The sequence below is a fragment of the Cucurbita maxima genome, unplaced genomic scaffold (assembly GCF_002738345.1).
Source record: "Cucurbita maxima cultivar Rimu unplaced genomic scaffold, Cmax_1.0 Cma_Scf00002, whole genome shotgun sequence".
Classification (NCBI taxonomy): domain Eukaryota; kingdom Viridiplantae; phylum Streptophyta; class Magnoliopsida; order Cucurbitales; family Cucurbitaceae; genus Cucurbita; species Cucurbita maxima.
In genome coordinates this window covers 6,804,594-6,832,575 of record NW_019272018.1, presented here as the reverse complement: position 1 = coordinate 6,832,575, position 27,982 = coordinate 6,804,594, and the positions used below count along the sequence as shown (strand labels likewise).

Sequence of the window (27,982 nt, the reverse complement as noted above, 5' to 3'; positions counted from 1 at the left end):
TTCTCTGCCTTCATTGACCTTTTTTTGGTTAAGAACTATTATAATTCTTTCTAGCGTATTCTAGCGTTCTAAAGCTAGGTTGTGCATGTATGGAATCTCACGAGTACTTGGATTAAACAAAAAGAAAAAATAATAAATTGAAAGAATGTTGAAAACATTTTAAATTTAAACTATGGCCACACAAGTAAAAGAAATAAATAAGGAATCTTACAGTAAAATTAGCTTTATGAAATAATATAAAATAAAAAGAAAAAGAAACTATTGGAGTGATTTTTAAACCATTTTTAGTCTCGTATTTTGTAACTTAATTATATTTTGTATAAATCTAGTTACTTTTGAAATTATTATTTGTCTCGGATTTGTTAAAATACAAGACGAGGAGGCTAATAAAGATTAAATTTATTTTGAAAAAGTTAATAATAAAACTGAATAAACAAAATTTAATTTGTAAATTTATTGGAAGTATACCAATTAAATCTAGACCATATACGGAATAAAATATAAGGAATGATAAAAATCATATTTTAATTCAGAAACTATATTAAAATTAATTTTATAGCGAATCAACAAAATAGGAGGGTATTTAATTTAATTAATTTATTTATTTTGCAGACTCTAACATCTCATGACTTATTAATATCTATATTATCAATTTATCACGGGCAAAGGCAAAACAAAAACAACTCGTCGTCCATTCTCGGACTCCTCCTCTGCTGTCTACCCTTTCCGCCCGTCATTCCATATATTTTTGCTCCGATCGGTCCGTCACTCTCGAGTTCGCGCTTTTCATTTGCCTAGATCTCCTTGCCGGAACCCCCCATCGCGATCTCCGACCGATTCTGAGGTTCCGTTTGCTTATTGTCTTCCCCGTTTCCATAATCCGTTTGTTTTTCTGAAATATCGACCAGCTACTTCCGCCCCATTTCTTCTCTAGGTTTTGTACGGAGCATCTGAAGCCTGTTTTATCTCAGTTAAGTCGTTCTCCGCTAATTTCACCTTCGAATCGTCTAGCAATTTTCGCGTGTTTGATTTTTGGGAAAAGGGAAAACTAGTTGGAAAAGAAAAACGGATGAAGTATGGATGATAACGGAAATTTGCTCCTTGTATGTTTGGCTACTTTTCTTTTCCAGAGTTCTAATTATGTTTAATCAGTTAGCAAAGTACCTGCGGCACCAGGGGTTTACATAAGTTATTTAAAGGGTCGGAGCCGGACTAGTCTGGTTTATAATACTATGTTATATTTTCCGTATTTATCTGTTAAATTTCTCTCCGTCGAAGCCGTAATTACATTTTTTTTCCATTGCGGCATGACTTCGTCGGATTATAGAGCATATTTGAATCGGGACAGTGAGAGGTTTTGAACCGTGGTCAGTAGAGCAATGGGTTGGACTGATTGATTTCTCTGGGAATCGAAACGTTGAAGTTTTAGATCGTCTTTTGCAACAAGGAACATAAATTTGATGCAAGAGAATCTTCCCTATTTTTGTGACTTGGGGAATAAGATTTTTGTCAATATAGAGCTTAGAGCAAATGCTTGATTGTGAAGAATAGGTCGGTTGCCCTATTTTTCATTTTGATCGCACCCATTGTGTGTGTGTGTGTGTGTGTGTGAGAGAGAGAGAGAGAGAGAGAGAGAGAGAGAGATAACAACGATGTTGCACAGCTTGAGCCAGTAGAATGCAGCAGATAATTTTCGGATTGTTTTTCTGTTGCTGTGAATCGAAAAGAAGATTTGTTTAGTGAGGGAAAGTCCTGTAAGCTAAATCTCCTATGCATCGATCTTGGATGCCCAAATTCAATTGAGCAGAAACTGATTAATTAGTTTGGAAATGTTTATTCAATTCGGATAGTGTTTGAGACTTCAGTGTATATTTAAAGGTTACGACCAAGATGAAAGGATTGGTTTCCTGAATGTGTAATTTGACCGCACTGATTACCAATTTAATTATGTTGCGTATAGTGGATCCTAAAAAGGACTATTAACCCATGATGGCTTTCCATCTTAAGGTGGTTCAAAATCTGATTGGAACTCTGTTATTGTGTTTATTTTGGCTAGCTTATTGATCTCATTAATTTTGTAAGGTTTTATTGGTGAATCTGGATGATAAAAATATGCACGTAAATTTCCTTCACATTTCCTATAGTTGATGCTCGTGATTACTAGTGAATGTATTGATGGAATTTTTCCTCAGGTTGTATTAATTTCGGTTGAATGACCTTGCTGCAACTGTTCAATCATGACGTCAAGTATGTTGACTGGAGAAAGGAGGTAATTCGTTACTTTCCTGCTGTATTACTGCTACTTGCAATGTTGGTATTTAATTAATTTGGATCCATTGAATTTTTTGTTTTCATTCATTATTTTTGATCTGATGTGCAACCATCACATGCATTTAGTAATTAGATTCTGCTTGGGCGAGAAACGGCTTTAAGCACGGATGATGGATGAAGGTCTTCTGGAAATCCCTTGAACTACCCGCTGACACTTGTTGGATGATGAAAGTCCCACATCGCCTAATTTAGGGAATGATCATGGGTTTATAAGTGAGGAATACTAACTCCATTGGAATGAGGCCTTTTGGGGAAGCCCAAAGCAAAGCCATGAGAGCTTACGCTCAAAGTGGACAATATCATACCATTGTGGAGAGTCGTGTTCGTCTAACATGGTATCAGAGCCATGCCCTAAACTTAGCCGTGTCAATAGATTGACAAATCCTTAAATGTCGAACAAAGGACTCTAAAAGGAGTCAAGCCTCCTCGAAGGTACGAAGGCAGTCAAAAATGACTAAGACTCCAAAGGAGTCGAGCCTCGATTAAGGGGAGGCGTGCTTTGTTCGAGGGGAGGTGTTGGATGATGAAAGTCTCACATCGGTTAATTTAGGGAATGATCATGGGTTTATAATCTAAGAATACACTCTCCATTGGTATGAGGCCTTTTGGGAAGCCCAAAGCAAAGCCATGAGAGCTTATGCTCAAAGTGGACAATATCATACCATTGTGGAGAGTCGTGTTCGTCTAACATGTTGGATGATGAAAGTCTCACATCGGTTAATTTAGGGAATGATCATGGGTTTATAATCTAAGAATACACTCTCCATTGGTATGAGGCCTTTTGGGAAGCCCAAAGCAAAGCCATGAGAGCTTATGCTCAAAGTGGACAATATCATACCATTGTGGAGAGTCGTGTTCGTCTAACATGGTATCAGAGCCATGCCCTAAACTTAGCCGTGTCAATAGATTGGCAAATCCTCGAATGTCGAACAAAGGACTCCAAAAAGAAAAAAGGAGTCAAGCCTCCTCGAAGGTACGAAGGCAGTCAAAAATGACTAAGACTCCAAAAAGGAGTCGAGCCTCGATTAAGGGGAGGCGTGCTTTGTTCGAGGGGAGGTGTTGGATGATGAAAGTCCCACATCGCCTAATTTAGGGAATGATCATGGGTTTATAAGTGAGGAATACTAACTCCATTGGAATGAGGCCTTTTGGAAAGCCCAAAGCAAAGCCATGAGAGCTTATGCTCAAAGTGGACAATATCATACCATTGTGGAGAGTCGTGTTCGTCTAACAACACTGTTTGCTGGAACTTATATAAATGCCTTGAATAATATGTAATTACAGAACCGAACGTTTTTCCCCTTTCCACAATTCTTGAGATTTTCTTTTACACTGGATGACTTGCAGTGAGAGATTGGATTCACTTATTCATAAACAAAATAGGAGACTTGCAAGGCTTGTTGAAATGTTATACATGCACACATGTATGTTGGAGACTGTCGAGGGAAGGGATGGCTAGGGGTAGAACCCTGTCAATGCTAGGGGAGCTACAAGAAGGTTTTCCACCCAGCCAAAAGAAATAAATAGTGGGGTTCACAAATTTTGTTGTTGTGAAGAGCTCAAACAGAGGCATAAAACCTAACTTGATCCATCCCCCTTCAACATCGCTACATCCCTGACAATACTATGACTCTCTTAAAGAATAGTGTAAATAGCCTACCACCTAGTAATTATAACCTATCTCTAGCAAGAAAGGAAAAAGTGGTTTGATCAAGGAACTCTTCATGTTATTTAGTGTGTCAATGGTGTCTGAAAAAACCTANCTTTAAATCCTTGTGTCTTTTTTTTTTTTTTTTTTTTTTTTTTTTTTTTTTTTTGTAGCTAACTATTCTATAGAATAGGCACGATCTTAGTAAATGAAAAAGTTCGCTATACCTTTTATTTATTGGCAAGTCAGATAAACACTGAAATAAATGAAAAAGTTTACTCCACAAAAAGATGAGAACTAGCAATGAAGAAGTACATGACAGTCTTTGCCAGCTTATTTAGGAAGAAAAAGAATACTCCACTGAAGGCATGAGCGAAGTGGAAGTGTTTGTTCTTGGATTGCTCTTTTTGAAGGAAAATTATTCATGTAGCAGACTTTGTCCTAGAAATGATTCTGGTATTGGGATTGGGTTTTAAAACATGTGTGTATCTTCTATTGTTAATATATAATAATCTGATGTAGCCTAAAGCGAATCCTTCAAACATCTTATTCTTTCCATATTTGGCAGGTGGACATCAACCAGACGAGGTGGGATGACTGTTTTAGGAAAGGTTGCAGTTCCAAAACCTATAAACTTACCCAGTCAAAGGTATTTGCTTCGTTGATCAACTATCATTGTTTTCATTTGTTATCTCAATGTTGTCATTGACTCATTGCTATTAGATACGAATATTCCTATTTAACCTATTATGCTGCTTTCTCTTTGAAATCATGTCCTTTCCCTCTTTTTCAGGTTAGAAAATCATGGTTTGGACCCAAATGTGGAAATTGTACCCAAGTGAGTATGCAGTTATTTATTTGGTTATTACTCTCTATTTCTGTCTCTTTCAGATGTTATTAAAAAAAATGTATCTTTTGGCTAAGTAATTCTATCACAAACCTTTTTATGTGTTTCCTGGTTGATTGTTTGTTGGATTGAATTGTGTCTATTTCCCCCAAACTTGACAGGGGTACCCTCAGTTGGGGCAATAAATCAACTTCATCTGCAACAAATGCATGGGGTTCCTCATCAGTTTCTCCAAATACAGAAAGTGCTTCTAGTTCGCCAAGCCATCTCTGTGGCCGCCCTTCATCTGCTGGTGGTGGCACTCGTCCATCAACTGCTGGTAGTGACAGGTCCCTTGAACCTCATGGTAATGCGTGGGGCCCAAGTTCTAGACCATCATCTGCCTCTGGGCCTGTGACGTTAAATCATGCATCACTCGCATCCTTACGACCTCAGAGTGCAGAAACTAAGTCTAGTAGTTCACAATTGTCTCGATTTGCGGAGACTTCTGAAAATCCAGTGGCTTGGAATTCTGCTGTGACTACAGAGAAAGTGGTATTGTGCTTGCAACCTGTATATTTATCTTAATTGTGTTATTTTTTTTTCAATTATGTTTGCTTTACCAATTATGCAACCTTTTTTTCCTAAAATATGAAACTAAAACCTCATCTTTGATTAAGATAATGATAGGACAATGAAAAGCTACAAAAAGCAGAGGCCTAAACAACAAGGAGGGACAAAAACATGTTCTTACTGAAATTAGCTTCATCTGCCGGTAATTAAGAATAAATGATACTTACAATTTGTTTTTGAATAGGATTGACCCTATGAAAGACGTTAAATTGTCATGAGTCTCACATCTTCTCCCACAACACAACCTATTCTAAACACCAAAAGGCCCTCCATTTCTTTGTTGCTCCATATCTCCCTGCTCGATCACTTAATCATAGAAATACCAAAGGTCCACCCCTTAGGCTTTTAGGATATTACTTTTTTTTGGCTATTCATACAATTTTCTTAGTTTCATATATAAAAAAGAGTCTAACTAAGCCACCAAAGGCAGTTCAAACTTTTAGCAGCTAATTTACACAAGACACACCACTTGGGCCAAGAACAATAGCAAAGGCTCCTTGAATGAAGTTCTAAGGTGTTATCCCTCACGAGGAATGCCAAGCCATGAAATAAATCAAACCATCTTTCAGACTTGTCTGGCAAGATAGAAGAAGTTGGGGGAAGGGAAGTGGGATAATCCAACTTTAAGTGCAACGGATTACGTGTGAAAATCTTACTAAGTCCATGCATTTTGATCACTTTGACCAAAAGAGAGGTTGATTCCTTGAGTAATAGCGGGAAGGGGAGTGGATAATTGTGTGGAGGGCTAAGGAATAAAGGTGGAGAAATTGTGACCAGAGTGTGCCAATTTGAAGCAAGGATACTCTGGAAGTTGGACTCTACAACCCATCCTCACATAAAATCTACAAAAATAAAATAAAACAAAATTTAGGGAAAAATCAATTCATACCACCTCAATGTGTCAAGCTGTATCAGTTTCTACTTTAAACTTTCAATTTCATTGAATTGCATCTCAAACTTAGACGAATTTTGTCATCTTAATCTTAAACTTTAAAAATTGTTGCAATTTTTATCCTCTAATAAGTTTTTGTTCGAAATATCATTAAAAAGTGTATCTTCATGTATTCAATGAATTATAAAGCACAAGTACAATACAAATTTTTAGAAAAATCACTATTAGAGCTTAACTTTTGTTGAAATTTGTGAGTTTTGGCAAAGTTGTTCAATGATTAATTCGTGGATTGATCAAACCTAATATTATGCAAAACTCGATTTCATTGAAATTATTGCTATTATGGTTATTTTTACATTATTTTATTTGTTAAAACTAGCGAGTGAATTGGCGAGAAATTGAATAGTTGGCAGTGGACAATTTCCTACCAAGTTCTCCGTTTTAAGAATTGAAACCTTTTCCACTGAGAATTTTGTCCAAGAACTTCCCTTCACATGATCATATGCTTTTTCTGAGTCTTTATTCAGTGGAAATGTCTTTATTTTACTTCCTCTCTCTACTTGATGCTAATTTATTTATTTTTATGCTAATAGCGTAGATAAATGCTACCTGAAGATGAGTTGGGTTGGGGTTTAGTGAACTGTTTTAGACAGGTGGTTTAGATATTAGACCATATCCAATGTTGTCAATACTTGGGAGCAAGTTACTGTCAACTGCCTTTCCTTCTTCAGTGACTTCCCTTGTTCCAGCTTGGTCTGAAATGGTCTCATCCATAAATTTTTGTGCATGTAGGGAACAATGCCATGTAAGAGTGATGGGTTTTCTTTGACATCTGGAGATTTTCCTACGCTGGGTTCGGAAAAAGAATGTGTAGGAAAGGGTGCCGAGTCACAAGGTTCATGTTTATGGGTTTCTTGAACTCAAATCTCTTTTACCATTAAAGGACTATATTTTGTATTTGTGAACTTGTTTCATGTTTGGTGCTCAATCTGGTTTGGTCCATGTTATATTAATTCTAGCTCATTAAGTTTAATTATTAAAGGGATGCTTCTTAATTTGTTTCACATGTTGCTTAACTTGTTTGTTTTATATCAGTTTGAAAAATCCTTAATGAATTTAGAGAGCTTGAAGTATCTGTTGCGTAAAGTTTGATGTTTTTCTCTGATATCTTTAGTTAATCAAGCCTGGTGTTGTTTTTAAGTTACGTCATGCATGTGCAATGATTGTTTAAATATCATATCACCTGTTGGGTAGAAGTTCATGATATGATTTCTATTATAGTTTGTATTATTATGATTTTAACTGTTTCATTTCTTGTAAAAAAAAAAAAAACTGTTCTTTAGCCGAGATTTTCTGCTTACAATTCAGGTTTTTGTCATATCATCTTTCTGTGAGATTTTCGGTGAGCAAACTGGTGGATTTTAAATTTTCCAAGACACCTTACTAGTCAAGATCAGTTTCTGTCTTGTTCTCGTCATTTAAACAAATAATGCTTTTTTTTTTTTTTTTTCGTTATTACTTGTATATTGATTTGTCAAGGCCATTTTGATAATCATTTGGTTTTTTATTTTTGGTTTGGTGGAAATTGTACGTGAGCACTCTCTACCAGAGGTTTTATCTTTCTTCATATAACTTTTATTATGAGCCCAATGCCAAAAACAAGTTTTTGAAAGCTATTTTTTTAGCTTCAAAACTTGGCTTGGATTTTGAAAACTAGATAACAAAACAAGGAAACCCATACGTGGAAGTAGTATTTATAGGCTTAATTGTTAAAAACCAATAACCAAAAACCAAATAATTATCAAATGGGGCCTAAACTAAAGAATCACATTCCATTTCCTATGTAAAATGACATAAATTTTCCTTTTCACAGATAATATGCCCAATGGAGGAGCAACAATGAAAGAGACGACTGGAACTTCGGCAATGGGTATGTGGTATTTTTTTTCCTTCTAATCAGGATATTGTTGTGTTGTTTGCCTACTGCCAATTCCATCTGTAAATTCTATCCTTTTATTTTAAATTTCAGATGATCCTGAAAATGTAACTGCAAGTGTTTATACCTTGAGAAGTGATAATCTTCCGCACAACGATGAGGGATCTAGGCCAAATGCAGAGAAATGGGTGGGGCATCCCCAACCTTACCCTGGTGCAAATATTCCTCCCCCACGTTATGATGGCTGGCATGGATCTCCAGTAAACAATCCTCAAGGTGGTGTATGGTATAGAGGTCCTCCACAAGGAGGTCCTCCATATAGAACTCCAGTTGCTCCTGGTAATTTCCCTATGGATCCATTTCTGTATTATCCTCAGATTCCCCCTGGTGGCCTTCCAAATCCCCACGCTCCTCATGGAACTGGACCCAGGGGTCCCCATCCTAATACTGGAGATATATACAGACCTCCTATGCATGATGGTTTTATTCACCCAGGTGTGTCAATTAGGCCTGGATTTTACCCAGGTCCAGTTACCTATGAGGGGTATTACCGTCCTCCCATGGGCTACTGTAATTCGAATGATAGAGACGCTCCATTTATGGGAATGCCTGCTGGGCCTGCTGGACCTGCTGGTTACAACAGGCACTTGGGCCAGGGCAAAAGTGCCTCTGAGCCTGCAAGTTCCCATGGCTTATCCAGTGGACATGGTTCTAGTGGAAAGGCTTTGGTTCCAGAACAAGTAGAACCTGATCTTCCTTGTGATAATCAAGGACCATACAAGGTTCTGATGCAGCAGGGAAACTTGAATGGTAAGAACGAAGAAGAAGAAAATAGGGTAAACCCAACAAATACTAATCAGTTGATTCTTGAGAAGGCTGACCAACAGAGGGCGTCTCCATGGGAGAATGACTGGGATCATAAAAAGGAAGTTGATGTGAGGAAAAGAACATTTCGGGTGGAACCATTTGCTCAGGCTTCTGCCAGCCATAAAGCTCAATCTTCTGAAAATATCGAAGGGAAGTCCTGTGGAAGCATGAGGACTGGTGATGGTTTACTAGAAAAATCAGATGCTGCTGCTTCTGGTTTCTCTGAAGTTTCCAAATCACTGGCTCCTGCCACAAAAGATTCAAGTCTGATTCAGAAGATTGAGGGACTAAATGCCAAAGCCCGGGCTTCTGATGTGCGACATGATGATGCACCTATTTCCATCAGGGAGGAACCAAATGAGCTTCAATCTAAAGATAAGCACTCCGATCATTTTGTTGCCAATGAAGCTGGTGTGAGTACTGTTCTTCCTCAAAATAGGGATTTTAATGAAGTCATAGACCCTGCCTCCTGTGAATTGAGCTTGTCCACTGGTGATAGGAACGTTAAATTATACAGCGGAGCACCCGTTCACAGGTTTGTTCAAGTCCTGCTTGATTAAAATTGTTGAAGATGTTGAGAATATGTAATATTTCTTCAAATCTGCAGGAGGTCTAATCGTGGAATGCAAGGGAGAAATGATCATCATGGTCGAGGAAAAGTCAATACGCAAGAGGTTGAAGGGTGGCATAAAAAACCCATGTTGGACTCCCCAGGCATGATGGCTACTCCCCAGGAAAGTTCTGATCTTGCGAGAGACCACAGCGCTTTAGGGGCTATTGATAAGGCTGAGTCATTTCCTTCTGATAGCCATGGAGATGTACCTGCCCCATCCATAGGTGATTCAAAAGATAGTCAAGCTCAGGTACATGTTTAATTTATGTGGTTGCTAGTTCTTTGGTGTACTTCTCTTTTTTTTTTTTTTTTTTTTTTTTTTTTTTTTAAATATTGTTCTGTTTTGTTTTGATCAGCGTACAAAGACGAGAGAGCTAGCAAAGCAACGCACCAAACAACTGCAGGAGGAAGAGGAGGAAAGGACTAGAAAACAGAAGGCCAGGGCCTTCGCAAAACTTGAAGAGTTGAACAGGCGTACAGTAGCAGTGGAAGGGCCAACTCAGTGGTCTGAAAATGCATCTAATGATGCCATTAGAAATAAGATAGAAGAACCTCGAAATGGTAACCCAAGAACGATTGATATGATATCTGGAGAGCATAACACAGTTTCTGATCTGCACGTGGTTGCTAACAATAGTGAGTCAACTATGGGCACTGACAAGAATTCTCCCATTGTATCAGAAAATACATCATCGAAGAATCAAAGTAGTGGCAATAAGGAAAAGGTTGTGGCACCTATTGAATCAAGACCTATTGAATCAAGACCTATTGAGCAGGATGCAGCTCAAAATAAGAACGTCTCTGAGGTAAATGGGGGCGGTGCATCCTTGAAGCACAAGCGTACAGGAAATAAACAGAAACCAAATACTCCATCTGACAAAACTGAAAAGCTTCCCCATTTAGTTAAGGAATCCAAAAGTCAGACCGTTGTTGCTGACATTCATTCAGTTGTAGAGGAGTCGAGCAATGTAGATCCTGTTGCTGAATCTTCGACACCTACAAGAAAGAAACATAACAAGACTGGGAAGAACAAGCACAAAGTGGAAGAGGCCTCAATATCTACATCATTACCTCAAGTTTCAAAAGAAGCAACTCCTACAACGGAATATGATAAACAAACGGCTTCTCAATCAGTAATGAATCCACCTTCAGATCCACAACTGCCCATTAATAGAGATGATAATCAGTTCAATTTGCAGCAACCTCTGTTGCCAGTTGTAGAGACATATGGCAAAGGTAATGGTCAGTGGAAGTCTCAGCATTCTCGCAGGATGCCGAGAAATGCACAAAATAAACCAGGAGAAAAAATCCACGGCGGTGATTCTGTTGTCTGGGCCCCAGTGCGATCTCTCAACAAATGTGAAGTTTCCATTGAAGCTGTTCAGAAGAATGAAGCTGAAGCTGTTGCTTCATCTGTAAAGATTGATAACCAAGTGCAGAATATACCAAAAAATAAGAGAGCTGAAAGGGAGATATACGTACCGAAGCCAGTAGCCAAAGAAATGGCACAGCAAGGAACCTTCCATCAAGATTTTTCGCCCATGAACCAGGCACCAGATGATAATAAGGCAGATTCGAGTTCTCAAAGCTCTGATAATACTCGATCCAGTGTTGCTGCTTCAGGTATGGGATTTTCCACAGACCACAGAAATGGGGATGGTAGGCACCATAAACAAAGCAAGGCACACGCCTCATGGCGGCAACGGGGAGCAACGGAATATGGGCAGGGTTTACAAGATCAATTATCTTATGCTTCAAATGCTGGTAGTTATGTTAAAAAATCAAGTGAGTATCAAGTACCTGAGAAGCCTGCTGGAAACTCCACCAATGAGTTCGTGAGTCAGATTGATGAGTGGGATCCACCTGAAGGGTGGAATGACCCCAACTACTCCGCCTCTATCCCACCTGTCACTGCAGTCCTTGGAAGAGACCAGGGAGTGACTGGCAGGGGAAAACGATCCCAATTTAAGGGTCACAAGGGTATTGGGAACAATTATGATCTAAATGAAAGGAAACTTAGAAGTGGAGACCACGAAAAAATTTCCTCTGAATCTTCGATGCCTGAAGTGGATCAAAAGGATGCACCAGCTGCTGCTAAAGAAAGTCGGGGTGTCGGGGAACGTTCGACATCTCATTGGCAACCCAAAACATGGATGGTTCAACCCCACAATCATCAAGGTAGCAAGGCTAGAGGTGATCAAAATGTTGATGCTGATGCTGCACAAACTAATAAAACGGGATCTAGTCTATCTTCACATGGCACAAAGACGAGTGATGGTGTGGCCCAAAATCATGAAGAGGGAGCAAGTGTTGGGCATCATGGGTTCGGGGGAGATAAGAAAATTTCTTCCCGTAAAGACCGTCCATACTCCCCAACTCAAGGTCCAATCCATAATGCAGAGGTTGCTCCAGCAAATTCAGATGTGAGACGCCAGCAACAGTTGCCTTCATTTTACCATAAAGGTAATGAGATCAATAACCGATTTGGAAGAGGGTCGGAGTCTCGTCGGGAAAGGAATTCGTTTCAATATCGTAAGCAGCAGCAGAATTTTCCACCTGCTAATAGGGACAGGCAAAGACAAAATTTGCAGTACGAGTACCAACCAGTTGGGCCACACAATGGAAAACCGAACATGGATAGACCTAAGGATAATACCACTCAGCATTCAGGATCAAGGTACATAGAGAGGGGCCAAGGCCAATCCAGAAGAGATGGTGGGAACTTTTACAAGCAAGAAGGTGGAGGACCAGTTTGATTAGATATCTTCATATTTAGCATAATCTGGTGATTCCAATTACATTTTCTATATTTGATCCGCACCACCCTGGTTTATACGTAGCAGCTTGATCTTCTATGGATCATCAGGTACTTGAGAAATACTACTTTTCGTTTTTGTTTTTTTGGATATTACTTGAGAAATGTCTTCTAAAGCTAAACAGCTGATGGTGTGGAATTGCATTGAGCAGGGTAGTAGGAGCCATATTTGACGGTGCAGGAGAAACTGTTTGAAGTTGGATAGAGGTTCCCGGACTTGTTTATTTTGTAGGCTATTCTGATATGAACAGTTCAATTTGTGCTCACAAGTTACATGTTGGGACGGACCCTTCACACAATTGTTTTTTTTTCCTTTCTCCACTCCACTTCTTTTAGCCTTGTATGTATGACATCTCTTTATTTCCCTCACTTGTTTGAACGAGGAAATGAATTAGAGAAGCATTCTGAAACCTTGCTGGTATCAATATATTTTTTTTTACAGTTTAGCCAAAAAGAGGATCTTACTCGAAGATCTTGGAAATCATCATGGTTTATGCCAAGCTCATCTTTACCGAAAAAGAATTTCGTGCTCAACTTATAATATCCTGTGACTACATGATCAATAACAAGGGAACAAACTTTGCCTCCACTTCCTTCAAAAAGAGGCAAATACAATATAATCCTTATAGTCATTATGCATATACACATGAATTCACTTCCTAGCCGGAAATTACATCCTAAGCTGTTATTCCTGCGTTCATACTTTTAAAAGAAAGAATGACTTCTGATTAAGGATACTTTTCAACTACAAATATTACAGGGCATTATGCATAATACATGAACAGGCCACTTCCAGTAGCACAGGCGATTAAATTTTCTGTTGGATGCCACGCCAAGTGTAGTAACTTGGAGTTCAGGTCAACAGAAGCTTCATTACTTCCCGAGCTTGAATGTTCATTGCCTGTGAAATACAAGATTTTTCAGAGTATTTGAGAGAGAATATAAAGTGTAAAATAAAGAGAGCGAAAAGGAGGACGAACTAACCGTGCCGAAAAAAATCACGTGTCAAATTGCTTAAGGATGATCGTCGTCTAGCCCGCCTAGTGGTTTGGAGATTTGGCTTCCTGAATTTTAATTTAAAAATGTAGGCTAGGAGCTGAGCGCAAATACAAGGCTAACTAGGGAGGGGACAATTGTCCTATTTAGTTTGTCTTAAATCCAAAAAATATACTGGAAGTTAGATTGTAAAATTTGGTCCTTCACTCCACTCCAAGAACATTTATACTATAAAGGCAAATATCATTTATTTAAAGGTCATATGTTTGAATCTCGACTCTCGTATGGTGCTCGAAGTGTAAGAAATTTTATAGTGTTCACTCATTTCATTCACATTCACATTGTGAATTTTCGTCATAAATGACTTTTGGAAGTTATTGGAGAAGATGTTTGGCTTGAAGATTGGCCAGAGGCAGTCTTCCATGCAGACAGTTCACACGAAGCTAGTTCAAGAAGCTCCCTCAGAGGCAGTCTTCCAATTCCAAGTATCAGCCATGGTAACTCAACAAGATGCAAATTTTCAGTTCCATAGCAAAAACATGTGAGTAATTTCAGGATCTTAATCGACCATGTTGAAACCACAGGATTCAAAAGGATTACATTCAGTTCAGAAAACCATGAATACCGTAGAAAATAAAAGAGAAACTTACCGATCGGGAGTTTTTCCCGCTTCAGTAGTGATCCCTTCCGCACTTCCAGAGCCATAAGAGAACATCCGTAATTGGTTGCTGAGAGAAAAAGAGATAAAGAATGTCACTAAACTTAGCGAACAAGTCAGTAAAGCAGCAATTGACACATGGAGCAGTCCAGTCAAAAGTAACGAAAGTAACGTGAATTTATCTAATATGGTACAGAATTTCAGATAAGATCAGAGGTCAGACCTATAAGATCCAGTTGCAAAGTGAAGTCCGTCTGCACTTAGACAACATTCAAATCTATCAAATATGGAATCGTTATCATACAGCTCACACAACTGAAGAAGAGATAATCAGTAGTCAGCTTTGAGTTGAGGATGTTAGCAACAACTTTTTTACCATAGCAACAATCAACATTTGAACTCACCCTAGGTCGCAGGTGCTCATGAACCTTGAAAACTGCGACTGGAGAAGAACCCTTGTGGATATCCCAAAGCTAAAATAAGAGACAAGGTATAAATGAACTCGTGATTGAAACACATATTAACAATTTTGTTTAATTAACAATCTTGCTCATGCACACATCCTTCTTTTACCGATGAATTTTCAACTATGACGACAAAAGATAAGCACTTGTGTTTCTCGGCAATCAAGGGTCAAAATGGAATACGCCATTCAAAGATAATATTATTAGGAATCATGACTCTCCACAATGACATGATATTGTCCACTTTGAGCATAAGCTCTCGTGACTTTACTTTTGGTTTCCTCAAAAGGCATCATCCAATTAGCCAACGTGGGACACTCTCCCAAAAATCCTCAACAGGTATCCCATTACTGAAAAGGTTCATGTCCTCGGCTACTGTGAGATTAATAAGCCAACATTTTTACAACTCGAGAATAAAAGTAGTTAACGGCGAGTAGATCCAAAAACCAAGTGATAGAAAAAGCAAGCAGACATTCAAGGTTTGATTCTAGTTACTGATAAGAATAACAAATCCACAATAAAATATTCCATCACCGAACCTTTAAATTCATGTAATCCCGACTAATGATGAACCGCCCATCACTTGAAAATTTTATATCCGAAATGGAAGAAATGATCTCCGTAAAAAATGATTTTGGTCGACTCAATTCTTCGGCTCGTAATCTGCAAGACCAAACCAGCATATGTCAAATAACAGCATGATATCTACAATATTATCAAATAGCATGTCTGGTGGACTGGAATTTGATTGAGGATTTCACTATATTCTTACAAGGGATTGTACAAACGAGATGAACTCACAGAATTGCACTATGATCACATAATGCAGACTGGCGCATATCCACTAAACGAATAAAGCCCCTTGAGCTACTGTACGCAAGAAGATTACAGTGCAGAGGATGGAATTCGGCCGACGTTATGATCTCTTGATAAACATTAAAACACAAGTCATAATCACATATTTGACTTCAGAAATTGGCATAGCAAATGAAAACTATCTGCAATATATTCAAACTGCAGTGACAAAAAGACATTCCTCAATTTGTAATCATGATCTTGGTCTTGTTCATGTATTCGTTCATTTTTTCAATAAAATTTCAGTTTCTAACGAACAAAAAAATTCCCAATTGCCATCATACAATTCGAAAGAGGCAGTCATATTGCAGAAAGTTGATAAACAGCGTTAATACCCGTAAGATCTTCCATGTTTGAAGGCTTCATGTCAATGATATTGAAACATTGATTACTAATCTCGAGGTTCCATAAGTTTATTCGCAAGTCATCAGCAGAAATAAACGTCTCGCCATCACTGCAAACAAGTTAACCACTTAACTCAGTGTCATTTTTCTTTCAAAGAGTTATTTCTCGCACTCGAATGCGACAACGAATGCTAATTAATAAAGAAAACAGGATTAAATGGCCAGAAAGATATTGCCTTACCTATTGTTAGAAATGGAGTTAATATTAAAATCATGAGCATGACCATACACCTTTCGGCATCTTCTCCAAGAAGTATCGTCTAGATCAGGAATCTACATGGCAAAGCAGCCACAACTTGCATTGTACATGACATTAAAGTTTATAGTCCAATGAACAAGATAAAACTAATTTTATCATCCAACTAGTTACCCACCATGTCATTAATGTCTTTAGACGCTACCTTGTTCATCGCCGTATTCTCTGAAAAATCCCGATGGCAGCCACTGGAAAGAGAGAATTTTCCTTGTTCGCTAGAGAAACTCATCTCTGCCAAAAGTGCATTTTCTGAACTCACATATCGATCATGGTTCATCTCCTTAATGGTTTTCGCCTTATGCTCCGTAACCTGACCTCAAAAAAAGGAAAAAGGAGAAAAATAATTGGCCAACGAGTCATAGTATTGTCAACCGTAGTAGATTTTTAAAAGAAGAAATCTTTGTTTGTTCAATAAAAGCAAGTTTAATGGCCAACTTGTAAACAAAACAAAAAAATAAAATCTCTGGATTCATTTGAAAATACATTAATCCTTGATATTAAAAGTTAGAGATGTCCTCCAATTACATGGTAGTTGAGAAGTTTATAAGTCCATACCTTCCATAGTTTAATAGTCTTGTCATTTGTTGAAAGGATGAAGCGAGATCCGTTGGGTGATACGCACCACTTTACTTTATTAATCTTCTCTTCAATTTCCAAACTCTTCAAGTAATCAAACTGCAGAAAGAACATTAATATGAAGACACGATTGGCGACACTACTGGAGACTGAAATTATTGATTGAAGCATACCTCAGGCTCATGACTCTGAAATTCAGTCTTGTATTGGTATTCAGGATGAGATGCAGGAGTAAGATTCAACTGCTCCAACTTATTCCGAGTAAGGATATTTTTCGAAGTCTAAGAACCAAATAATTGAAGTGAAGAAAATCATAACCCAATTTTATCCAACGAGAATACAAATACCAATTTAAATGTGTTAGAAATCCTTACATCCTTCCTTTCGTTTCTTTCAAATATAATAACACGACCACCTCGATCGCCAATGGCAAGGTTATCACCACTCTTATCGAATCCAATAGCAGATATGATATCAACTACAACAGAGGAAAATTCGAGTATTGTCAACATTAACTTGCTTTGGAGCCACTTAAATACAATTCTCAAGTTATTGTGGAATGTAGATTCATTTACAGAGTGATATACGGATAATTCTGATTCATTTACAAAGTGATATATGGATAATTCTTACTCCAAGAATCAGTCATCATACGGAGAGCGACGGATAGATTATACAAAGCAACAGGTTAAGAGAGAATTTTCCAGTGTTCCAACCAGAATTTTGTACATACAGTAGACACAATAAAAGAAAGGAAATGAAGGGCTCACCATCCTGAATATCCTCTCCGGCACCTCGTTCGCCGAAGACTTGAGAGAACTTCCATTCAAGAGAAGCGTGGGACAATATATTGTCTACAGTCATAGCAACTGCTTCAGTTTCGCAGGCAGAACAGAACAACGAGGTCACAAGCAAAAACGAGGAGAAAGGATTATGAAATTTCACGACTGAGCTGAACAGGTAGAGGTGAGTGGAAGGCTCAAGGCTCTGGCTCTCTCAGTTGTAGCTTCAGGACACGGAGCCACCCACGAATCGCAATAGAGATGAACTACGACCGCCAACCAAGTGGCGATGTCAGACTCAGACATTCAGTCGCCATTAATTAAACCCACAGAAACTGCCAAATATGTCATCTTGATCTATTAATTAACGGTCGTTGGGTTCTCTACTAAAAGAAAGGGCCTTTTTAAAGGCCCATGAAGGACATCGCAGTCCACTGCCCGCAAACACTAATCGTAATTCTGGGTAATAAAATTATTTAAAAATAAAAAAAGCACTTGGCAATAATATTCAAATTTATACATTTTTACATCTAATTTCAAATTTTAAGAATATACATTTATATATTCAAAAAATGAAAATAATAGAAAAATAAAGTAATTCAGAGAAATTATACTACTTCGCTCTAACAGTGAAATTATTTTTTGGTAAATTTTTATTTTTGTAATTCGGAGTTGAAAGCCTTGAGGATCTGAATTCTGCAAGTAGGGAAAGCTACAAAATTTGATGTCGTGTAGTTATACAAAATTAACAAAATCATATTCTTGTTAACAACTTTAACAAACTAACTTATGAACCCATACACTCAAATCTACTTCCAATCTCTAACTGTTTGAATATATATATATATATATATATATATATTAACGGTTAAGTTACATCTGTACCTGGAGATATCAAATGAGTAAGTAGTTAGGGGAGATTATAGGGCGGACTGTTAGTGAACTAGACATGAGGATTATTCATTATAATCAACTGTACTGTCCCACGTAGAGCTATAAACATCTTCAATAAAATGATTACACAACAGTTGATATGTTAAAATTTGGTACTGTTCAAGAGAAATACTCGTACACGTGAAGTTACCAATGAAAAAGGCTCATTCATCCATCACAAGGGGTCCGCCGTAAACACCCCATGCACATCACCAAATTGCATATTCTCCGATGCTTTCCAATGCCGTTTTCTCTGGTTTATGAACCAGTTGTTAATTTGTTTAGGGTCAAGCCCTGTCGACTCCGCCAACTCAAATTTGTCCATCTCCTGCACCAAAGTATGCCAACCCTTTTCAGTTATCAAAGAAGCTTAGAGAGGGAGAGGGAGAGGGAGAGGGAGAGGGAGAGGGAGAGAGAGAGCTGTATCAGGAGGATAACCAGATTGCTGCCCAAATACAACACATAAATTTAACATTCAGTAAACATATTATTTCTTTACTTATTATTTTCCTTTCAACATTGGCGCATACCATAACCTTTAACTTAAGTTTTCCTCAGGAAAATGAGAGATGAAGATATCATGTAAAATTTCATACATCACATAAAAAGCAAGAGCTTACAGTGGGGTAAGGCCATTTGCAATGGACGTTCCACCAGTCAAGCAGGATCTGTCTGGATTCTTTTGGTAGTTTTACCTTCTTTTTAGTTTTTGAAAATTCTTGCTTTAAGCTACTAAGATAACCACCATACTTGCGTAGGAGTCGATCCTTCAGCTCACGATCTTCATTCGCCCACAGAGAGTCCTGCAATTCTACTTCTCCGGCACTTGCATCCTCTTCTGATGAACCAGCAGCAGTTTCATCTGATATCATAAACGGAAAACACCAATCTATCATGACTCCTGCTATAATCGCAATAATAATAGTCAAGAAAATATATTTCTATAACTTGAAACTCTACGTTCCTGATGTCCAAAAAAAGTAGTTTCGCTAAATTATATATTAAAAAAATACCTCATAATTCTGACATGTTTAAACGTACGCTTATTCAAGCATAAGTTGTAATATCTCTTTGACCTAAACACAAGACCTTTTGAGTACTAAAACCTTTAGAATATTGGACAGAGTGTCTAGACATCCCTTCTTTCAAACTTAATCTAGACAAATGTCCAAGTCACCCCAATTTTTGTATCACCACCAAGGCAATTTTAGGTCCAACACACTAATAATGATATTCTTGAAACTCTTATAAAAAGGTTAATGCAATTTTTTAAAAGAATAGCAGAATATTTTTCATAGTTTAACCAATTGTTAATCATGATAATATGTTTTAAATATAACGATGAAATAACTGATCAAATATTCAAATAAAAATTTCTCCCATAAAATATTTAAATAAAAACTAAGATTTATTTAACCCAGTAAGGCGTGATTTTCTTAATGACCTTTTCAGGGGATTTGGGACACGAGTTCAACGCCTCGAACTAGAATTTAATTATAATAAAAATTATTATTATTTATTTTTATTTTAAGAATACTAAACTTGGATTTAATAAACCTGGGCAGAGAAGCAGAGTAAAGAAGAAATCTAGGCTTTTCCCATAAAAGAAAAAAAAGGAAAAGATTGGGCGCGGGGAACAAGTAAATGGGATAGTGATAATCCCATACAAGTAGTGGGGTCCACTAATTCCCACGCACCAGTTCAAACATGACTCTTTCGAAATGGATGCGATGTATCGACTGAAAGAAAGCCAAAACTGCAAAGCGCAGTGGACACTGACGTGACACAGATGCGAGAAGGGATTCTGAGTTCGTTATGTCGAATCCCAGTCAGTGAATTGGGTTACTGTGAAACATTTAAGGCTATACACCATGCCAAAATTAAAAAACTGGAAACAGAAGTTGTTTACCCCGCAAGTCTCGCACCCCCTAGTCCAACCTAACTCAGAGGAAGCTATAATGCGTGACGTTCAATGACTCGTTAGAAATTCAGACTGAGAAATCCTTATTCCAGTAGGCAATGCTATAAAAACTAGCCCAATAATGTGAAAAGCTGCCTATCCATTTACTTGCTCATGCTATTTTAATATTTAAACAATAAAGTGACAGAGTAGCGAATATTCATAAAATAAAAATCTCGAAAAGAGCAGGAGATAATTTTAATTTATTTGCGGTTCCCAGATCTGCAGCAAAGGAACCGCCTAAACTGCAGTTCTCTCATTTTCCCGCTCAAGAACTTTAACCTGAAGAAACATGACCCATCCACCATTTGGACTTGAGACCAAACCTAATATCAGCTACACCCCCCGTCCCAATTCCTAATATTTAACATAGCTAAAGATGGACAAACTAAAAAGTTGCTCTTCAAAACTCTTTAAACTGGAAATGTTACTTTATGGCATTGCCGATACTTATACAAACTCGGACTGAATCCTTAAGTTATCCAACTTCAATCTCAAAACAAAATTAAAATATACGTGCACATATTGCTAAAAAAGTCCTTTAGCCTGTTTTCACAGGCTGAAGAAATAGACCAATTGCCGTATGTGGCAGGCAAAAAGCAAAGCATGTAATACAGTCAATAAGTGCAACAAAGAATTGATGTGATTTCTGCAAACAGTACTGTGCAAACGCTGGATTAACAACCCACTACACACACAGCGCCAATAATGGAAAATAGGAAAGCAACGTAATGACCAAATAATCGAAGTCCCCAATTCTATATAGAATCCACAAGTTAGGAGCCTAGTCTAGGAGCAACAAGAACAGCTAGGAGCCTAGTCTAGGAGCAACAAGAACAGCTAGGAGCCTAGAACTTGTATGTCAAATATTAGAAATGTGGCAGTGCTTTTACAGCGGTTAAATGCGTAGGAGAGAGGTTATAAGATATGTTCGGACTAATCATGAAAATTGCAGTATTGCGATGATAACCACTACTAACCACTACTAAATGCTTATAAATGCAGCATTTTCTTTCATAAGGTAATGCCAAATATAGGTTTAGCTAATAGTTGAGGGTTGAATCTACCACTTCGTAATTGTCGGAATTATCAAGAAAAAAAGACATTTCAGATTATACAGTAAGTAATACCACTTTGGAAAGTTAGTGTGTATGTTTTAAAATATTAGGGAGGGAAGGGGCCTTCTCAAATTCTAGGGGTACATTGTTGGTTTTTGCCGCATCATGTCAAGTTGATTTAAATTGAAGGCAGGCATAAATATTCTTTGAGGATGGGATTTGCACCGAGCTCAAGGGAATTTGACCGAGGAAAGCAAGATGAGAAACTACAACCAATATGGCTAATGGGAGCGAGCGTGCACATGAATTTATCCTATGGCCTGGGTTTTTACGTACGTTGGAAAGGAGCAAAGAAGCATAAAATACCATAGGCACAAATTAATAAAATATAATAAAAAAAAGTTCGCCCACAGTACCCAGGCAAATACACGAACGACACTGGTAAAGCAGTGATATAAGAGAAAATAAATCCCAAAATACACAAACATTGACAAACTCCATAAAATAAGCAATTAATCCGAACAAAACAGAAAACCGGTGTGTGTATGATAGAGAGAGAATGACGAACCGGAAACGTAGCCTCTGGTGGTGCCGTTACATAGACTGCTTAACTGCGTTTCCATGTTGTTGAGGAAGGAAGATGCTTCAACAAAGGGCAGGGAGAGATCCAGCTTGTACTTCGCCAGTATCCCGCAGTAGGTTTCCTAATCCAAGGTGCCGACTAAACTAGTCAAAATATAAGCGACAGGAAAATTTAGGTCATTCTTTATTTCTTGTCCAAGAAAGAAGGGCAAAAAAATCGTGTACAATGTTATTGGGGATACGTTCTGTGTAATTAAGAAAGAAAACTGAAAAATAAGACGGCAAGCAAAGCAAACACCATGAACTCATCGAGCTCGGGATCGGCACCCAAGCAAGTTGAAACGCCCGAAGTTCTTTCGCCGATGTCTCTTCCTCGAACGCTTCTGCCTAGGATATTAGCGACCTCCGGCGGTGCACCGATCTACGAGGCCACAAACATGAAATGAGAATAATGCACCAAACGAAACATAATACTAACGAATCTACACCTGAAGAAGGCAACTCGGAGTAAACCCTAACTGAACAGTGAAACAAACTGTAGCCAGCAGAATATCGATAGATTCGTTACTGTTCTTCCGACTAATATCTTCGGTTTTCGTTCATTTTTCTCCTTACTGAAATCCGATTGAGTATATAAAAAAAAAAAAAAAAAACCACGAAAAAGGCCAGAAGATTTACTCTAGGCTTCCAGAATACAAGAGGAACAGATTCGCACAATTTCATCACTCAACATGTAAACGATTAACTTAAAAACTACTGAACTAGTTTGACATGTACTATGCCGTCTTTGAATTAATTTCGTGAGTGTTAACAAGTCTGTATCGAGTTTTTTGACGGCGTAAAGAATTACTCACTCATACAAATTTCTTAAGAATCTTTCTTCATTCCTTAACATCCAACCATGAGCATTGCATTATTTCTTTAAAGTTTAGAACGTCGTGGCCTTAAAGCTTAGAGTAGAAAACCACCTTTTGGCAGTCAACAAACGCATCGACAAGTCTAGGGTAAAGAGGATGAGAAGCAATTTTCTCTCTAATTGCACCGGCAGACTCCTCCTCGGAAACAACCGCCAAAGCGGCATCGTAGTCCCCCGACGACACCGACGGTACGTGTCCCGATCCAAAAACCTGAAGCCAATGAGAATAGTCTGCAGAAGCAGTAGAATAGGCCTGAAAATTAACCGGAACAAGGAGGTTGTCCAACGGAGCCGCTGAAGAGGACTCGTAGGAGTAGTCAGCGAGAGGATGGAGTCCGTAAAGATCCGCCATGGTTTACGACGGAGAGAGATAACAATGGAAGAATTATTTAGAGGCGTAACTGGGAGCGATCGAGTGTGACAGCTAGTGGGAGTGGGACAGTAAGTGGCCTTTGGAAAGCGCGAAGTTCAGCGTACAAACAAGGATCAGCACTCGGCAGGCTACCTCAGGGCTAGTAGGCTACTGCTAATTTGTACCTTTTCATAAATTATTATTATTATTACTATTATTATCATTATTAAGGAACAAATGCCACACAAATATTGTAACAACAGTTATTATTATTATTTTTTTATTTTATATTTCTAATGTTTAATTGATACCCGCCTAATATAGTTTAAATATAATGTTATAGAATATAAATATAAAAAAACAATCATTTTTAAACTCAAGGTGAAAAGTATCTCTTTTTTATTTATTTTTCTAAGTTAAAGTTCGAATTTTCACTTTATTTGTATTTTTCGTTATAATATATATATATATATATATATATATATATAAGTTAATTATTAACTAATAAATTTTTTAAACATATTATATTTATAACTATTTTTAAGAAATGTTATGTACTTTTAGGTTTTCTTAGGGGCATTTCTGTAAAATTGAATTAAATATATTCAAACTTTTATATAACTTTATAAACATATGAACTAAATTAAAGTCGTGATTTATTATTATTATAGCAATTTTATTTTCCGTAGCTATGAAAAAATAAAAATGGCAAACAAAAGAAACATTATGATTTTATTTTAAAATAAATAAATAAAAACATTTATATTTTAGAAAAATTATGCCGAAGTACGAGTATGGAATCTGCAGGTGCGAGGGCCAAAAAATAATTACGGGAATTCAAATTAATCATTAGCTCAAAACTCTAGAAAAATTCTATATTAAGCTCTGGAATGCATAAGGTCAAATTATATCGGCACAAACTTTCCGCTAACAGATATTGTTCACTTTGACCCTTATATATTACCCCTAGCCTCACGGTTTTAAACACATGTTTACTATGTAAAAGTTTCCTCACCCTTATAAGAAAATGTTTCGTTTTCCTCTTCAACTAATGTGTGCGCTCACACAAAAATTATAAGGGCATCTACAAACAATTGTTTTGATTGTCACACCTCACCTCTTATGCCTTGTGAGGTCGAGACTTGATATTTTCGTACTCGATAATTTTTTGTAGATAAGATATTATAACCAATTCGTCTACATTACAATATATTTCGACTTGAAATCCACTGAGATATGTTTTGATAACGAAATTAAAAGCTCGATAACAACATTCGTGACTATGAACCTACTTTGTATTCAAATCCTTAGTTTTCTCACTATCAACAATTAAGTTTGTTGTACAAAATAATTTGACTACACATTGCTTTAGAATGATTTAATCTTTCGCTACTCTTTTTGTTTTGTTCTGTCAAATTTTACAACTTCATTAAGATGATTTGACGTGGCCATGTTTTATATTGGCATTTACTAGATGAGCTACAGTGGCATGTACCCTATTTCTTTCAATTTTATTATAAATTTAAATTCAAACTATTTAATAACTAATCAAATTTTAAATGCCCCAAACTATTCATAATTTAAAACTTAAAAAAATAAATAAATAAACGGCCCGAGATTATTTTAAAAATATATAGTTTCCTCCTTTATTCTGAATTTTAAAAAAGGTTAAATACTAATTGCAGTACAGAATTGGAAGGGTATAATTGTCAAAATATGGCTAATTTGATTTATAAATTAATAATTTGTCACTATAACTTAAAATAAATTAAGATATTTGGTTCTTATTTTAAATTTTTAGATAAAAAATAGACGACAGTGAAAGAATAATTATTTTCATTAAGTGTGAAAGAATAATATTTAAATATGTCCAACTTTTAATTTCGTTAATATTATAAATATAATATTTTTTTGAAATAATTTACAAATTAAAAGATTAGTTTTTATAATTTAGCTCAACAGATATGGTCCATCGAAAGAGATTCAGCCCATGTTCCTATTGGAGCGGACCTCTATTAGGGCTTTACGATACGAGCATCGAATCACAAGGTCCAGGGCCATGTTACATTTCACCTTCAGAAAGGTTGTTTGATGTTAGTGGCCGAACAAGATGAACCAGTAAGCTGTAGCGAAAATTTTGGATGCTCGCTTCACTGGAGCTGCGTTTTGTTCCATCAATCCCAGAAAGAAAAGGAGTGCTACTTCGATTTCGTCTTGCTTTGCTCTTCAGTTTTAATCTTGTATGACTTTAGATTTCGTTTCTTGAAGCTTAGGTCGTGTAGTAGTTTTTTTTTCTTTTTTTTTTTTTCCTGGCACAGGAGGTGTTCGACAAAAGTCCTCACTGGGAATGAGTAGTTTTTCTGCTAACAAAACTTTGTATTGCGATTCAGGAATGGACGTTGCTCACTGTACTCTAGACGGCAATGCCGACGCAGTGGAATTTTGCCCGCACAGTTCATTTAGTAATGTTCTTGCGGCTTCCACTTATACACTACTAGAGGGTGATCGGCCCAGTCGATCTGGATGCCTATCAATCTTCAATGTCAATGCGGATGATTGCTCTTTGGAGCTGCTTCATCGCGTGGACACGGCTGGAATCTTTGATATAAAGTGGAGCCCTGTTGGTCAAACCATTAGTCCTCTGCTTGCTCAAGCGGATGCTGATGGTTGTATCAGAGTTCATGCCCTTGAGCACTCTTCAAATGGTGCAGAAGGTATGGAAACGAGAAGCTTTTTGTGTCTTACTTTCTGGAAACACGTGGGATGAAGATGCTAAATGTTCTATATTCTATATGCTATTTGAGATTGAATTAAGTATAACATAGACTTTCAAGCCTTACCATGCATCTAAACCTCCTTTTTGCCCCGTGAAGATTATTTTAGAATATTTGTAATCAAGCCCTCGTTTGTTGCGTATTAATATAGCTATATTGTTGGACTTCTTAATGAGTTCTTTTAAGTGGTTCATGACTCAGTGAGCTCATGAATTTTCATCAAGTATTAACTGCAAGATGGGTATTAGTTCTCATGGGGTTCTAGGAAAGAGTCTATAAAGGAAATGGGTTATGGTTTCTACACTAACTAAACCTATTCCCGTTTTCTTACTCCCAACTTGACAAAGAGAGTTCTTAAGTTATGGGTATTGTTTAGTTGAAGAAAATCCTTGCCACCACACGTTAACGATTATGGATGTAGATTATATTTGTTTATCTTTCATTCATGATTCTAACCTTTCAATTTGCATGATTACTTGACTTTCAACTTTAGGTGGAAGTATAAAGCTTCTAAGTTTGAAGTTTTTATTGGTTTTCTTTCCAACATATTTATTTGTTCTTCTTGTTTTTTTTAGTTCGAACATGTGCGAAAAGGCAATTTTAACATCTTACCTCTTGAAAGTACATATGTTTTAACCAAACCAATTTAGCTATGCTTAAGTTGGTATCTATGTTTTCATTTCCAACATATTTATTTATTCTTCTTGTTTTTTTTTAGTTCAACATGCGTGGGGAGGCAATTTCAACGTCTCACTTCTTGAAAGTGTATATGCTTTAACTAGGTTGACATTTATTTTTCATCATAGTGCAGGACAATATTTAAAAGAGAGATGTGGCAGCAAAATCTCTTCCTCTATGTGTCTTTGCTTGGACTGGAACCCTTCGGCCACGTCCATCTCTGTGGGGCATTCAGATGGTTCCATCTCATTACTCTCTGCAGGAGAGTCCCGTTTGGAAGTCCAAAACCAATGGAAAGCTCACGAATTTGAGCTCTGGGCAACATCTTTTGACCCTCACCAACCTCATTTAGTGTACACTGGCTCAGATGACTGCAAATTCAGCTGTTGGGATTTGCGAGACACTCCCACCAAAGCATTTCACAACACTAAAGCTCACAAAATGGGTGTTTGTTGCATCGCCAAATGCCTCAATGACCCTTACAAACTGCTCACTGGCAGCTACGACGAGCACCTGAGAGTGTGGGACATAAGATCAATCTCAAAGCCCACAAATGAAACTTCAATTTGCTTGGGCGGCGGCGTTTGGAGAATCAAGCCCCACCCTTCAGTTTTTGACGTTGTTCTGGCGGCTTGTATGCACAATGGATTTGCAATTGTTAGAGTCAAAGACGATACTGCAGAAGTGGTTGAAACTTATGACAAGCACAGCTCTCTTGCTTACGGAGCTGACTGGCAAAGAGGAGATTCGTCTCATGAAGACGAAAGGAAAAGGTACACTGTTGCAACTTGTTCGTTTTATGATCGGCTTCTCCGGATATGGATTCCAGAAACTGACATATGAGTTCACTCATGTTACTTGATGATGCTTTATGGCACGTGTTTAATTCTTACGGGACTCTATGTTGGTTTCCTTGATAGTTAAATCTTATTGTGATCAATATTGAAGAATTCTTCCAATAATTTCGTGAGTACTTTTAATATGTTTACGAGCGATTTTATATCGTACATGTTTCTGGTGTAGAAGTTGACATTGTTCTTTTCCCTTTTATGGAGATTTTAGTAAGGATGGAGAATGAGTTCAAGCTCGAAATGAAATTGAATCGACCTTGACTTCCTTTGTCACACATACAATGAACACGCGTATTTTAGCTTGATTTGGAATGATATATTGATGA

At 37.4% G+C, this 27,982-nt stretch overlaps 5 protein-coding genes across 7 annotated transcripts in view; 3 read left to right on the top strand and 2 right to left on the bottom strand.

The window, feature by feature from the left end:
- Positions 1 to 667: 667 nt before the first annotated feature.
- LOC111497815 (protein MODIFIER OF SNC1 1-like) lies at positions 668 to 12,973 on the top strand. Its single transcript, XM_023148776.1, has 11 exons — positions 668 to 971; positions 2,193 to 2,269; positions 4,548 to 4,628; positions 4,773 to 4,817; positions 4,988 to 5,360; positions 7,123 to 7,225; positions 8,204 to 8,260; positions 8,360 to 9,668; positions 9,741 to 9,996; positions 10,103 to 12,612; positions 12,714 to 12,973. Exons 2-10 carry the CDS (start codon positions 2,238 to 2,240, stop codon positions 12,500 to 12,502), a joined length of 4,656 nt encoding a protein of 1,551 aa, XP_023004544.1. The 5' UTR covers positions 668 to 971; positions 2,193 to 2,237; the 3' UTR covers positions 12,503 to 12,612; positions 12,714 to 12,973.
- A 149-nt stretch (positions 12,974 to 13,122) lies between these two features.
- Positions 13,123 to 17,863, bottom strand: LOC111497828 (serine/threonine protein phosphatase 2A 55 kDa regulatory subunit B beta isoform-like). Of its 3 annotated transcripts, none has more exons than XM_023148801.1 (14): positions 17,541 to 17,861; positions 17,145 to 17,248; positions 16,944 to 17,051; positions 16,750 to 16,869; positions 16,313 to 16,504; positions 16,120 to 16,211; positions 15,870 to 15,988; positions 15,481 to 15,604; positions 15,219 to 15,342; positions 14,620 to 14,688; positions 14,439 to 14,530; positions 14,208 to 14,285; positions 13,546 to 13,625; positions 13,123 to 13,462 (listed from the first exon to the last, which is right to left on the bottom strand). In XM_023148801.1, exons 1-14 carry the CDS (start codon positions 17,632 to 17,634, stop codon positions 13,326 to 13,328), a joined length of 1,533 nt encoding a protein of 510 aa, XP_023004569.1. In that variant the 5' UTR covers positions 17,635 to 17,861; the 3' UTR covers positions 13,123 to 13,325. The 3 variants fall into 3 exon arrangements, with proteins under 3 accessions (XP_023004569.1, XP_023004577.1, XP_023004586.1); XM_023148809.1 differs by having other exon boundaries at positions 16,340 to 16,504; XM_023148818.1 differs by lacking the exons at positions 13,123 to 13,462; positions 13,546 to 13,625 and adding an exon at positions 13,917 to 14,115 and having other exon boundaries at positions 17,541 to 17,863.
- A 628-nt stretch (positions 17,864 to 18,491) lies between these two features.
- On the bottom strand, positions 18,492 to 23,453 carry LOC111497855 (homeobox protein knotted-1-like 6). The gene is made up of 5 exons (XM_023148842.1): positions 23,054 to 23,453; positions 22,384 to 22,506; positions 22,072 to 22,207; positions 19,106 to 19,347; positions 18,492 to 18,813 (listed from the first exon to the last, which is right to left on the bottom strand). Exons 1-5 carry the CDS (start codon positions 23,351 to 23,353, stop codon positions 18,661 to 18,663), a joined length of 954 nt encoding a protein of 317 aa, XP_023004610.1. The 5' UTR covers positions 23,354 to 23,453; the 3' UTR covers positions 18,492 to 18,660.
- A 1,960-nt stretch (positions 23,454 to 25,413) lies between these two features.
- LOC111497846 (diphthine methyltransferase) lies at positions 25,414 to 27,922 on the top strand. Its single transcript, XM_023148829.1, has 2 exons — positions 25,414 to 26,067; positions 26,939 to 27,922. Exons 1-2 carry the CDS (start codon positions 25,701 to 25,703, stop codon positions 27,646 to 27,648), a joined length of 1,077 nt encoding a protein of 358 aa, XP_023004597.1. The 5' UTR covers positions 25,414 to 25,700; the 3' UTR covers positions 27,649 to 27,922.
- LOC111497793 (serine/threonine-protein kinase ATM) overlaps positions 27,491 to 27,982 on the top strand; it is a 60,029-nt gene continuing 59,537 nt past the window's right edge. The window contains exon 1 of the mRNA XM_023148765.1: positions 27,491 to 27,578. The gene's annotated coding sequence lies outside the window, so the exon portion shown is untranslated. The remainder of the gene's footprint in view (positions 27,579 to 27,982) is intronic.